General features: G+C 35.8%; 1 protein-coding gene across 1 annotated transcript; it reads right to left on the reverse strand.

Moving 5' to 3' along the window:
* On the reverse strand, positions 415-12,840 carry LOC109232532 (phosphatidylinositol 4-kinase beta 1-like). Its single transcript, XM_019398298.1, has 10 exons — positions 12,787-12,840; positions 11,413-11,482; positions 9,344-9,441; positions 9,149-9,253; positions 5,790-5,843; positions 3,423-3,566; positions 3,254-3,307; positions 3,090-3,164; positions 1,266-1,349; positions 415-1,183 (listed from the first exon to the last, which is right to left on the reverse strand). Exons 1-10 carry the CDS (start codon positions 12,838-12,840, stop codon positions 1,082-1,084), a joined length of 840 nt encoding a protein of 279 aa, XP_019253843.1. The 3' UTR covers positions 415-1,081.

Below are 15,086 nucleotides of genomic sequence, written 5' to 3' on the forward strand. Positions count from 1 at the left end.
CATTATTTTTCCATTCCCAGTGGTTGAGCGTTTTATAGATCATCATGCAAGAATTTTACTTCATACTTATATCTTCTATTTTCTAATAAAATAAAAGATGTAAAATACAAAATAAAAGCAGGCTGGACAGATGTCGACACATGGATTCAAATTTTTTACATAGTCCATTTTTCATGAAGCAAACCAAGGACTAAAACTCAACCAAACTCTTGCATGATGCCCTGGTATTATAGTTCTTCTAAACCTTAACACTAGCACTCGAAACCAAAAATAATGTTGAAGTATTACAATCCTCGATTGAATCAGGTAAAACCTTATATCCAATCTGCAAACCAAACCGATGCCTTAAGCTATGAGAAGATGTTAGAAGAGAAATTTTATAAGTTCTTGAACTGGAGAATGAAAATAAAATACTGTAAAAACAAAAGGGGGTATAAATTTCATTATGAAGAGCTGTGGTCAACAAAAGATATGATACAATACAACTCTGCTGCTTCACAGAAAGAATCACAGACTGAAAATCAAGAAATAGAAGGCTGCAATTTCCCTATGCTGCTATCTAGGTAATGCTTTTTGCCAAAATAAAAAGAAAAAAAGAATGAAAACCAAAATCGAAAGCAAAGAAGCTATTGTACAAACCAAATTTCATGTTGCACCACAACCTATCAGCAAACTCATGAAATTCAAACAATCCCAACAGCTTTATCCGACGTTCTGTCAGCTAGCCACCTCTGTTGCATCTCTTACACACAGCTCTGTACAGTATGTACCCACAGATGGGTATACTTGACAAAATCTCGATTCTTGAGACACCCTTGCCTTTGTCCAATAATCTTGAAAATTGAGTGAAACTAGAAAGTAAAGCTCTTGGAGAGCTTGCATCTGGTACATTTCATACAACATCCGCAGGTACAATTATAAATTCCTCGGAAGAGAAGCAAATGGCAAGACAGCAATCCTTTAATCTCCGACTGCATCAGAGAACTGCTCTTTCCCAACCAAGCACCTCTTGCAAACAAGTTAGTGATAGACTCTCTTCACACATATCGTCACCTTTCGTGGTGGATAACTCTATTTGACCTCATAATATCCCATTTAAGACCCTCTGATAATAATCATATTGGCGAGTACGCCATGCATCCAAGCTACTGCTAATCAAAGAAAGTACCAAGGAAACACATTGCTGGCAAAAACAAAGAGGGCATCATGACAAATTGGATGATAAAAATTAAAAAAACTAATGAAGTTATGTACCAGTAACAAACCTCTTCTGTTAAACTAAGATGAAATCTCTTTCTTAGGTTCTGAATTGTTCGGGGACCACCCTTGAAACAAGGATAACCAGAATCCTGATATAAAGATAGAGGGAAAACAAATTCTGTGTTATTCCAAGGAGATTAATGTATCAATTCCATAACGTCGAAAACTTGTTTGACCGAACAAGTATGCTAAAGTAACTCAATCAGGGATACAATAGTTAGCTCATTCATAACCAAAACAAACAAGCAGAGGTTTAGGTAGATCCTTGATCTAAAGCAACGGTTATAGGAACCGCCTTTAAATCTCCTCCTTCTGTCGTCACACTTGTTACTAATCCCTCGTACATATCCTGTATGATACTTCTTTGAATTCCTTCCTTTTCAAGCACCATGAAAGGACATTTTTCTCCGCATTTCTTTTGAAGTTCAACAACAACAAACCCAGTGAGTTCCCACAAGTGGGGTCTGGGGTAAAGTGTACGCAGACCTTACCCCCACCATGGGGAGGGCAGATAGGTTGTTTCCGATAGACCCTCGGCTAGAGAGACTTCTTTTGATAAAGCAATAAGTTTTATTCATGTGAGGGCAAAATAAGCGCCCGTATACACGAGGTACACCAAAACAAGTAGAAAACCTAAAAAACTGGTTTTCCACAAATTACACCCAATCCTCTATATAAAAAGGAGTATCATGGGTGCACCAGAAGGGCACACTCTATCATATGCTTTCTCTAAGTTAATGAATACCATGTGGAGATCCTCCTTCCTCGCCTAGTATATTTCAATCAATCTCTTTCAGCGAAAAAATACTTTCTTTGTTGTAGACCATTTTTAATCTTGGGAAGTCTCAAAACGCTTTTCCCAATAAACCAACTATAACTGTATTGAATTTTCTCTATGAATACAATATACTATATGAATGTGAGATTAACTTTTCCTCCTCTCCTGCCAATTGGTGAGACACAAATGGCAGACATGTTGAATAAATACAAGGCTATATTTTTGGCTTCTCGATTCTGTTTCTCACAGTTATAAAATCTTAATTAAGAAGAAGAAAAGTGATGCTCCAAACACATGGTTCTTTGATACTAAACACTAACATCTTCAGATCTTCTCTTGATATACGTGGCAAGTCAAAGAAATATATTAAATTTCGGATATCAACTAGCATTACCATATTTTATACTGCATATTCGATGGTATTGTAGAGATTAAAAAGAATAAAGTTAATATGGAAGTGTGGCAACCCCAGAGAGTGAAAAGGAGCTTAAAGCTAATATGGAAAACTATTCCCAACTGCATAATGTGGACATTATGCCTGGAGCGAAATAAAGCAAGATTTGAGGGGAAGAGGCTGCATATTACCAGAGTAAAAAACAAATGCATTAAAAATTTATATTTCTGGTTTTATAGTTAGATGAGATGGACCAGTATTTGGATTTTTTGCACTTATTAGGAGAAAATATGTAGTATGAATTAAGTAAGAGCTGTAGTCTGGTCTTGTACTTTTTCTATGTACCATATTGGCACCAGTTATAATAAAATCTTTACTTATTAAAAAAAAAGACTAAAAAGAATAAAGTTGGAGAAATAATCATTCCTTGGTAAAGGCTCAACCTGCCACATCTGAATGTCTAAGATACTGAAAAATGGGAAGCTCTAGCAGCGTTAGAACTACATGACATTTCCCGAAATTCTTTCCTAGTTCTAGAAAATGCCCCCAGTCCCCATTCCCCCTATGTTGGAAAATTCCACACATGAGAAACAAAGATTTTACATAATTTTAAACATGTATGAAAATTAGCAGCTGGAACTGTATATGAGTGTCTACCTGTAGCATCTCAACAAGAAGAATTATACGCTCTGCGTGCTTCCGACATGTGAGAAACCCTTGGATGCATAGAACCTGAAGGCAGGAAATAAAAAAGCATAAAGCACAAAGAATAGAAAAAGAAGTCCAAATACAAAATAAAATCTCAGTGAACAATATATTACTTTGAAATAATCAAAGAACTCGCTTGGAACTCCTTCAGCATCAGAATCCATGATCTAGCACAAATCAACCAAAAATATATGTTCAGAAACTGTATCAAACACCTTCAGAATATAAAATAACAAGGGTAGAAATAAAAAGTTAGACACGAGATTCTTCGGCAGCATATACCTCAAGGAGTTCGCGAGTTAATTTAAATGGTGCACTTTCGAAATTTACACCACCAGGTGAATTAGATAGCATGAAACCAAAGTCGATGTGTATGATATGTCCTTCTTCATCCAATAGAAGATTTCCGTTGTGTCGATCCTTTATCTAGCAACAGAAGCAGAACGGCTGGTAATCATTGCGATACCTACTGTACTAGCAAAGCTAATAATGAAGACATTCATAGTACCCACATTAAGGGTGTGTTTGGTATGAAGAAAAATATTTTTCAGAAAAATGTTTTCCATGTTTGGTTGGCTTAAATGTTTTAAAAAAATATTTTTCTCATGAATTCATTTTCCTCCAATTGGAGGAAAATTCCAAAATTCTTTTTCAACATTCTCCATCCAACCCATCCACCACCACCCTCCCCCCCCAAAACCCAACCCCCTCCCTCCACCCCCACTCCCATAGCGTTTTCCTAACTTATATATTTTTCAAAAAAAAAATTCTACTCACTAACCTAACCAAACACAAAGTATTTTCCGGAAAAAGTTTTCCATTCACCAACCAAACATGGGAAAACAAGTGATAAAACTACTCATTTTCCTCCATAACAAACACACCCTAAGAAAAATCAAAGAAAAATAAGGAAACAAGAACAGACTTTAATCATGCACATTTCCTAAACCATTGGCACAACAGACATTTTAACGGTGAGAAACAAGTGACTTTAAGTGTGCCAAACGCGAGTACGAAATAACTCACTACACACACTCGTGCTATGTTACATCACAAATAGCATACAACCATTATTTTTCTTGATAGGTAAGTGAACATCTTATTGAAACAAAAGGAGCACAAATATTCTGTTGTGCGCTACATCATGATATCCTTACAAGTGTATCTATTTCCAAATCCACGAACCTTACAAAAAATCTGTTCCTACTAGTCTAATGTGAGAGGTAACTGAGGAAATCTAAGAGCTATCAATATACAATCTGCATATTGCACCAAAAGCTAAAAGGAAAAAGAAATTGAACTTCAGTTTGTGAACTCTTCCTTTTGCCTCCGAAACGTCTGAGATTCCTTTCTTTTAAAATGACCCACCAATACCATAAAACCATTATGACTATCATACATCACAATTATTTGAGTCATTGAATTTGAACTAGAAAGGGAAGTCATGAAGAATTTTCATTGGAAAACAGGAAAACCAACTTTTGGGTCATACACCCACATACAACAAACCTTTACCACTTCTCTAACACACCGCGGCATGTCATATTCTTTATCCTTTGAATAACAATGCCACCACTTTATCTACCGTTATGAAGAAACCTAATCGGTTCAGGGTCTGCAAGGCCATGATATCCCTGCTTCTACATCTTCCGCTATTTGACTGTTCTAGCTCTTCCATTCCAGCTCTAAGGATTTCTTGCATTCTATGCAAATTTTATTTTCCGATCAGCAGTTTCAATTTTCTCTCGCATTAAATTCCATATGGAAGTTATGGACAGTGACAGCCATCGTATGGTGGACCGTACTGAACCTGTTTAGTATACATTGCTCAATGCCAGCCACCATCAAAGATATGTTGTTGCTAGGCCTTCAAGAGAGGGCAAAGAGGATGCAGAGAACGGAATGCAACTCCTTGCACTAATGTGGTACTGTAGAGAAAAAAAAAAATGGACAACCTTGGGGAAGGGAGTGGCACTGTTGTATAGATGAGAGGAAGCTTATGTTTCTTCATAAATTCAGTGCACCCACGGAGTCCCTGTTAGCATAGATGTCTGGTACTTTCTGACTTTATGCAGAACATCATATTTTTGTTTACCACTAGTATACCAAGAGTTACTGTTTGATCAAAACAATTGTCACTTTATCCCAAAAAAGGTGATAGACAACTATCACATTTCTTTATGTCTATTATCAAGGGCAAATGTCATAAAATTTCATGCTTGACCTTTTCTAATTTTAGTAAGCCCAGATATCCCAATTGTTACAATTTTAAGTTCATGTATGATATGCAGTCCAATCATTTTTAGAGATATTGTGTCAGCATTTACATTTAGACTTTTTTTCTCCCAAACACACTTTTTTCCAACTTTCATATCTCTTTTTCCAATTTTTATGGGTACAGGACACGAAGAGAATAAAGATTTGCATTAAATACTCAAAAGATATGGCTAGCATGCAGCCCATGTAAAATGGAACTATCTCGGTGACACATATTAGAGATAGAAGCATCTGCTGACAACAGAAATATTAGAGATAGAAGCATCTGCTGACAACAGAAATATGTGATCGGTGTCTTATGCTTCTTCTTGCAATCATCAGATTAAACAAAGAAAAACGCAAAATTATACAGAGAGACGTCACCCAGTTCACCTGCAAAAGGTAGCAAACCAGAGAATACCCAGCCATGCTTTCGACAAAATTTCTCTGCATGTAAAAGAAATAAAGATGGATAAAAATAAGGAGTCTTTTTATTTTACAAGTCCCAAGCCCAAGTAAAATCATGTAAAGGAAATAGAAATGCGACTCAGCAAAACATAAGAGAGAGATCCTTAACTATACAGCAAGAATTACATAATGAAGCAGGTAAAAAACTGTTAGGAAGCACAACTTATCATCCAAACTATTTCCCAAGAGAAAAGCCCTCAGAAAAGGAAAGGCTCGATAACAAAGATACAACTTAATTTAGTAAACCTGTTCCAGTCATTGACTAGAGCACACAGTTCAGCCTTCTGATATATCTGACAAGAGTTTCCTTCTTCTTTTATTCTTTCCCTTTTCTTGAACTTAACAATGGAGACATATACAGCATATTTTCTTTGAGGTTCTCCGAACAAAATACTAGTTAATTATGGAATTTAGACAAATTCCTCATTGCAAAACTTCATTTCATAGCTTCTCCAGCATCGATCTTCAAAAGACTCGTAAAGTTTACTAGTCTGCTGGACGTACCCACAAAACTTTTCTTTCGCACTTGTTACCCGAAACAACAGTTCAGAAATAATAAACATAAATGAAAATATAATCAGCAAGGACCATCACCCTCATAATATTCGCACTTCTATTATGTTCCAAGGTGAAGTGCACAGGAGTCCCCCAAACTACGACAGTCCAAAGTGAAGTGCACAGGAGTCCCCCAAACTACAACAGTTCTGGCATTCCAGTATTTTTAAAGCGAGTAGCAAAAAAAGCAATAAGCCTCCAGGCGAACGAGAAATGAAGCACATACTCCCTCCGGTCCACTTTAATTGATTTTTTGGCCTTTTTATTGTGGTCCACAATATTTGATTTTTTCAGATATCAAGAAGGAATTAACTTCTTTTTTCCAAAGTGCCCTTGTATTTCCAATGAACAAATTAAGGTTAATATGGTCAATTTCACTGTTAATTAATGCTAAAAGGTGAATTTCTTAATATGTGTGAAAACAACCAAAAAGTCAATTAAATTGGACCGGAGGGAGTACTTCTTTGAAGTAACGTGCACAATTTTCAAATACAAAGATTCCAAACATTTAAATTGTAACAAACATCATTACATTCGTTATCCAATATCCGAGAATGACTACATCACACCCAACCCAAAATAAATATCATTAAACTGTAAGTTCAATAAGCCCAACAGGATCACTGGAAGATACATTCGACGGAACAAGGAATAACTGCTTTAGGATTGTACTAATGTCTAGCTTTAGTTGCAAGAATCATTTATTATTTTCCTAACAATGAGTCTATAAACCAAGAATTGCAAAATAAAAACGAGATAGAGAACAAACACGAAAATAAATAATTTTTTTTGTTAATAGCAAGAAAGTAGAAAAGTGACATAAGAGAAAAGTCCAAAAGCAGAATCATGGTAGAAGAGGACTCGCACAAAAGATAACAGGCACCATGAAGAAACAAAAGTAAAATAGAATTAAAAATCATGATATTCAATTACCCAGGCGTGGTAATCACATTTTTACCAAAAAAAAAGTTATTAGTTCTTTTGCCTCGCACCCAGGCCTCAAGCAACAAACAAGCAATTTCTCTAACGGCAGGAACAATTACTACCACTGTGGAAGTCCAACATCGAGTGACGAAACAATTCTTCTTTTTCTTTATGAGAAATCAATAGAATGAGGAAGCTAGATTGGTCTTTTCATCTCTCCGCCATAACAAAATGTTTTGAACAATATATCAGGAGTGTTCAAAGATAAGCATGGTGTGACTGGAAACAAGAATGAACACAAAAGAAACACGAGAGAAACAGGTAAATAAAACCAGTAAAAGCAGAGTAAATGCGCACCAGAGAAGAAGGAAAAAAGATGTATTAATGTTCGCTTCGTTCGCTATGCACAGACTTTTCCGAAGTCGTTCGCTTAACTCAGCCAATAATCCCTCGTTTCACAATGCTTATCACGTTTAGTTAACACTGGGACTCTACCCCTTAATACTCATTTTACAGCATTTAAGCCTTTCAACATTTTCAAGCCCCTAACATGAAGAATCCTCGGAGGAAACTAAACCCCGAAAAAGAGAGAAAAAAAAAGCAGAAATGTTTGCTCACAGTATGTTCAACTTGAATGGAAGCGTGACATAATAGGTACAGGGTTAGGTGGCATGTGACTGGGGATAATAGAAATGACAAATAACTCTGAACTCTGCATAGAGTGAAGTGCAGGATTTGCATGGTGAAAGGTCTATGAATAAGTTGGAGAGCTACTCAGGGTACAGCTGCTGAACCCAATAGGGTATTAAATGAACTGTAAGAATATTTTGTTGACGAATCTTAAAATAAAATAACTTGCTAATAGTACTTTTTTATGATCGTGTTGCTGCTCAAGCCAGCTTGTGCACACCTCAACTAATCCACCAGACAACCTACAATGAAAAATCAGCACATGTTCAAGGCTGGAGCAGATGATGTCATACTGAGTGATTTAGTTGGAATTCAAATCTGTGACCTCCACATTGTTACTCCTTGCTTCAACCACTCAACTATCCCCTTGGCAACAGGAAGTTGCAATATCGGATGCATCTAGCACTACTTGACCAGTCCTTGATGAGGGAGATGACGAGGCGGGGTAGGGGAAGGAGGAGAGGTCCAATGCAAAGGTCCGCAGCGAGGGCAATATAATATTGATGGTAGAGGAAAGTGGTAGAAATTGAAGGGCGGGGTGTAAAAGGACTGTCAGAGAAGGAGTGGGGACAAGTTGGAGAAAGTGTTGAATTGATAAAGGAGAAGAAGATATAAGTGGAAAAGAGCAAGAAAGAGGCATAAACAAGGAATATTGGGATTCCTTTTTCTCCAAAATGACGAGGCACAATACTCATCAGAGTGGAAATTTTGGACAAATGCAAAGGTTAGTGTATAGTGGGGAAAACACTCAATTTTCTTTTTACCATCTTCCAATAGCCTTCGGCTTGAGTATCCCCATGAGCACTATTCATTTCCATATCACTTAGCAGTTTTTATCATACTTTCATCTTGGAATATTGTAGAACCTTTGTATCATAGTTTTTCCTCTTGCCTTGGTTCAGTAACGCTTCTAACAAGCTCTAATCATGCTTTGATTGGACAAGGAAGTTAGTTATCTAAAAGTTCAAACATAGAATATAAACACGTAGTGGGTTGCTTTAGTACAATTACATCCGATAAAGACGGGGAAAGTATAAATTGAAGGCACCCTTGAGAAATTCAAAAGAGAGTAGTAAAGCACAAAGGCTACAAACTCTTTTCATCACGAATTTTACCTGGGCGAGCTTAAAAGTTGGAGAATTCTCCTGATACTTGGCAACATAAAAGTCATGTAGACTTGTGATGTCAGGAAATCTACTTTTAATAGAATGAATTGAGGCCTGCAAAACAATGATCAAAACTGCTATCAAGAATATCCGCAGCAAAATAAAGAATGCTCAGGTTATCAAGAAAAAGCTAACATAAGTTACCGTATCTGGAATTGTTTCAATTAGTGCGGTGTAAGAGGATGTAACTAAGACTTCATAAGGACGCAACCAAAGCGGCAGACCAGCTTCCTGGAAGATATCTACCATTTCAAAATACTCAAACAATATGAGCACGTAATCCTTGAGAGCATAAAACAATATTAAAGGTCAACAGCAACAACATGAATCTCCACTGACATTGGCGTATCTAGGAATGAAAGCCTAGCTATAAACCTAACAATTGCAGGACGACGAAAAACATAAAATGACATCACTCTTTCGGCAGAAAGTACTACTCCTTTTAACTTTAGAAAGTATATTGGGAAGTAACAGAAGCCTTCTTATGAGCTAGTAAAGATGTAAAATACTGAACAAATAACTTTGATAACAATTAAGGTAACTGAAACATAATGTGCAACCAAAAAGTTTTTACCAAATATTACCAAAAATCATTTTCTGAATTTCATTCATTAATACTATTCATTGTTTTATAAAACTTTGTGAACCATCAGTTTAATGTGAATTAAATATGATTTTTACCAGAATATCAAGAGTTCTAAATTAATTGTGGAAAGACAGCCTTCACTAAGACAGGAGTTCACATAAGAGGACTGTCTGTCTCATTACCCAATAAAAGAGCTCAAGTAAAATAAATGCCTATTGGTCAACATCAGACAAGCAAATAAACTATGTGACTGATCGACTTGTAGGATATCATAAAGCCTATTGGTCAACATCAGACAAGCAAATAAACTATGTGACTGATACCTATAAGTAAAATACATATCCCTGCTGAATCAACTTTCCAACACAAACCCCAACTTAAACTGTGAGACCTAAAAGCAAGGTTGAATATCCGCTAAAAAATAGGCTAATTATAATGGTGGTGCTCGGTCCAACTTGCACACACCTCAACTATTCCACACGGGCATCCACTACCGCCCACCAAGACAAGTACAAGGTAACTTTGCTCGCAAGGCTAGGCAGATTGAAAGAAATTACCTAACATTTTTTTCTCTGTTGGGATTTGAAACCTGGCCTCTGATTGTTTTTGCCCACCTCAATTACAGCTAAGGTACACCCTTGAGTGCAGAATTTCACGTTACTTAAAGAAAAATGGAGAAAACCTCAATGTGATAGAAGATCGTTAGCTGAATAAGTCCTCAGATAGCCTAACCTCCTCTTGCTTAAGGACAACGTAAAAACAAATGTTACTCGGACATATGGCTTTGCTAACCAAATGTTTTAGAACTTTCATCACATAGTACAATATATATGTGTAATATGCAAGATTTAAATTCTTGAATTCATCAGTCTTTTCTCTAGGCAAAGTTTGTACTCATCAAATTTCTTAAATTATTTCCTTTCTTATGGTTTCTTTTACGAATTAGTTCTATTTATTACTATATTAGCATATTTAGTTTGCGCTGTTCTACATTTGTTTCCTGCCCATATGTCAGAACTTTGCCTAAATATCCCTGAATGCTATTATTTCCAAATTGCTTATTTATTTATTTTTTGGAAATTTCCTGCATCAAAATTTTACCTTTTAACTTTAAGGTCTTAGTGCTGAATATATTTCAGAGTAAAAATCCAAGAAATTTTGCTACAAAAATAATTCTGCATCCAAAAACAATTCACAATTCACTTTTGAACAGAATCAAGTTGAAGACCCTATTCAAGTGCTGTAGCATGAAAAAACAAATACAAAAACTAATAAAGCAGAAATGAGTTACATGACAACTGGGCACATCTGCTTTCTCATCTATAACTGTTCATGCACAGGGGAAGAGTTCTAGACCTCTAGTAAATTCAATTCAATAACTTAGTAATAACTCGGGGAACATTTATAATGAGCGCTCCCCTCTCCTAGTCATATAGCAGATCCTCGCTCCTTAAATTTCCCCTTCTGCCAAAAGTTACACTGGTTTCATTCAGACGAAAAATTGAAGAAAAGAAGTCAAAGCTATCTAAAAAAGAGTACCCCAAAATAAAATAAAATAAAAACAGATAACCTACAACGGAAACAAAAAATTACAACAATGGAGGATCTTTGAATCCAAGATACCTACCGTAGAAGTGGGAGATAAGTTGTACAGCAAGATGCTCCTGTCTGCAGTCATCACCACTCTTGACAATGAACTAAATGAAACCAGAATTTAAGCACGTCAGCTGCTACTTCAGAAAAAAACATAATTTGATATTGGGAAACAACTGTATTCGAAAAATATAATGAGAAACAATTGTGTATCCCCAAAAATATAGAATAAAAAAGCAGCAAAAGATAATGGAGACAACTTTTTATAGTCGTGAAAGTGCTTTAAACAATCAATTATCAACCTAATTAAGTCCCACTTTATCCCTATTGTTTCTGGTGACAAAAGGAATAAAAAAACTCAAAGAGTTAAAGGACATATGGGAATCCAAAAACTAGTGGCAGAATGCTTGAACATTTTGAGGTTCTCAACGGAGTTTGACTAGAAAGTTCAACCTAATCTCACGGGTTCCCTCCCCTACTCCTGAGTGAAAACCGAAGGTACGTACTAGGAAACCTGACTTTACAGAATTATAGACTCACAGAGCATAAGAAGTTTCGGACAAACTTGAGTAACATGTTGCTTCAGATTTCATTATTTATGCAGGGCACCAGAAAAAAGAGCAAGGCTAAGACATTACTGGACTTCCTTATTATAATACAAAAAAACTATCCCTGGGGGTAGGTTAGTACTAATCGACACTGTGTTATAGCCCGTTTGGCCAAGCTGCAAAATTCAGCTTATTTTGAGAAGTGTTTTTTTTCAAAAGTGCTTTTCTCGAAAGTACTTTTGGTGAGAAGCAGTTTGTGTTTGGCTAATTAGTTTGAAAAGCACTTCTGAGCACCAATTAGTGTTTGGTCAAGCTTTAAAAAACTGCTTCTAAGTGTATTTTTCTCAAAAGTGCTTCTCAAAAAAGTGCTTTTGGAGAGAAGCTACTTTTTTCTGCTTCTCCAAAACTGCTTCTGCTTTTCCTCGAAAGAACTTTTTTTCCTTCCAAAAGCTTGGCCAAACAGGCTATTAGTATGATTGAGTCAGTTATTTAAATTTAATTAAATTGATTTAAATAAAAGTCCAATAAAATTGAGCTAGCCCATTCTTCCATCAAATGGATCGGCCCATAAGCCTCAAGCCCAATGACACGCTAGGGTTTTCTTGGAGGCTACTCTACCCCACACCTATATAAATGGAGTCATAGGGTAAGAAAAGAGGGGACAAGCAAGTAAGCAGAATGAAAGGCAAAAGAAGCTCTAAATAATAGCATCAAGGTCTCCATCCATATCTGCAATCTTCGTTTGTGGTCAAATCCCAAAGACGAACTCAAATCATAGGTGGGCGACTTCAAATCTTCCGTTCATGATAATCAACACCAAATCCTGGTTTATGACGATCTTTAAATTGTTCGTGACGCACTACAAATCTGAAATCTGTCAAGCTAAAGATCAAGCTCTCAAGTTGTTGAACCATCGTTCGTGAGGAGAAAAATTAGAGGACTACATCTCTTTAGATTTAAGATATTTTAGAGATTGTAATCCCATCACTTAAAATTGAATATAATATTTGCCACTGTATTTCTTGTCTTGATTATTATTTTTCAGGGAAAAATTTAGTTGTTACAAATTTTGGCACGCTCAGTGGGACAATTTCTACCTCCATCTCTTCTTTTCAAAGTTCAAAAACACCAAGATGGCTATAATAAAAAACAAACCTAGATCTGACTCCAAAAGCGAATTAGAAGTTGCAATGGAGATTGTTGGCCAAATCAAAAGAAGCAAAGCCGAAATACTAGGACAGCAGGTGCTTGAAGTTCCATCCACAAATCATGCTTTTGGTTCATCTTCTCCAAAAGAAGTGAGATCCTCTTCGTACATGCTAGAAGAAGGGAACAACATCGCTGAGGTGGTCGAACAAACTTTGGTGCGATTTAGCCTTTCAAAAGAAATCCACCGCCATTTGCACAATCCCTTCATGCATAAAGATGATGACGTCTTTAGCAGCGAATTTGCTCCAATCTCTCTTCATGTCACTCCACAATCTGCTTTCTATCCAAGTGATGATCCATATCATTATTCGTCCTTTGCGGTGGTCATGTAAACGATGATGATTGAAGCTTCTACCATAGAAGAACAACTTGCAAATTTGACAAAAACTGTTGAAGGCCTAACAAAGTACATGAAAGATCAAGATGATAAACTTTCCAAGTTGATGAATAAGGAAGAGAGTAAGACAGAGGAAGAATCAAGCCAAGCACTTATGAAGCTTTCAGAAACTCAAGAGAAAGGAGAGTCCTCTACAAAGCTAGCAACAATGACCAAAGAGCTCCAAGTCTCTTCTGATGGACAAATTCATGTTGAGCAATTGAAGAACTTCATCATAGGAGCCATCAAAGATAAAATTGAGCCTTCGCCTAAATCTTTCCTTACATACACACAAAGTCGTAGTTGCCAAGTGGATATCAACCTTCTAAGCTTCAACAATTCGACGGTAAAGGGAATCCCAAGCAACATGTTGCACACTTCGTCGAGACGTGCAATGATGCTGGAACTTATGATGATCACCTTGTCAAGCAGTTTGTTCGATCTCTCAAAGAAATTGCTTTCGATTGGTACACAGATCTTGAACCTAGTTCAATAGATAGTTGGGAGTGACGAGTGTCTGGCGTGTATATAATTTAAACTCGTACTCTGTCAAATAATAGTATAGAAAGATGTCGAACCCACGGGGATTGGTATATCTATTCTATAGACGTTTCTTGTTTTAATTACTATTTGAGAAAATCAGAAAGAGTTGAGTTGTGAAATAACTAACTAAAAATGCATGAATAGAGCAATAGAAAATATTTTATTTTTCACAAATATAATAAAAAAGTGTTGGGATCCTGACTTCACTTAATAATTTTATTATATAGTAGATATATTTATTCTTCAATTTCTATTTCTCATAAATATTATAAATGCCTCTCACGATTACATTTATATGTTATTACTATAGTTGAACAATTAATTACACTCCTCTCGGTTATACAAATTAATCGTCAAAAATGGTAATATTAAAGAACCAGGAATATATCCCTTTCGGTTACCCTACTTGTTATAACTGACTATTACAATATTCGCATCTTTCGATTACAAATAAGTGTAGAATCAATTTTAACATATAAGAGCTAGATGTCACTAAATAAAAGTTAACATCTATCACTACAAAATTTAACTAAATTACTTCTTCCGCCTCTCTCGATTACAGAATTAGTAAGAAGTTAATATGTAGTACGAAATAGATAGATGTTAACAAAATTAAATAACACCTAACTATAAAAGCAGATAAAATTTAAATAAAAAGCTTCAGCTCAAGCATGTGAAATTGAGAAATAATATCTACTAATTATATAAAAATATTAAGATCCGTCATTGTCCCAACACAAAAGAAAGTTACTCCATACTGGAGTTAGTGCTACTAATGAAAATATTCTTGTCCATTAAATAAGAAAATAGAAAGAAATATTCAAGAAAAATAATTTCCGCTATTTAATTAGAAGGAGGAACCAAATAATTTCCAATATTGATAACTGAAGAAACTAATAACTGCAGACTTCTAAAAATAGAAACACTTTATTTGCTTTCTTCCTCCTAAAAGTTCGTATAGCAGCTTTGTAAAATGACGGTATTTATAGATATTTTTCATTGCTTTTGCCCGTGTACAACAAAGTTTTAGTA

Source organism: Nicotiana attenuata, chromosome 9, assembly GCF_001879085.1.
Source record: "Nicotiana attenuata strain UT chromosome 9, NIATTr2, whole genome shotgun sequence".
In the NCBI taxonomy this organism is placed as follows: domain Eukaryota; kingdom Viridiplantae; phylum Streptophyta; class Magnoliopsida; order Solanales; family Solanaceae; genus Nicotiana; species Nicotiana attenuata.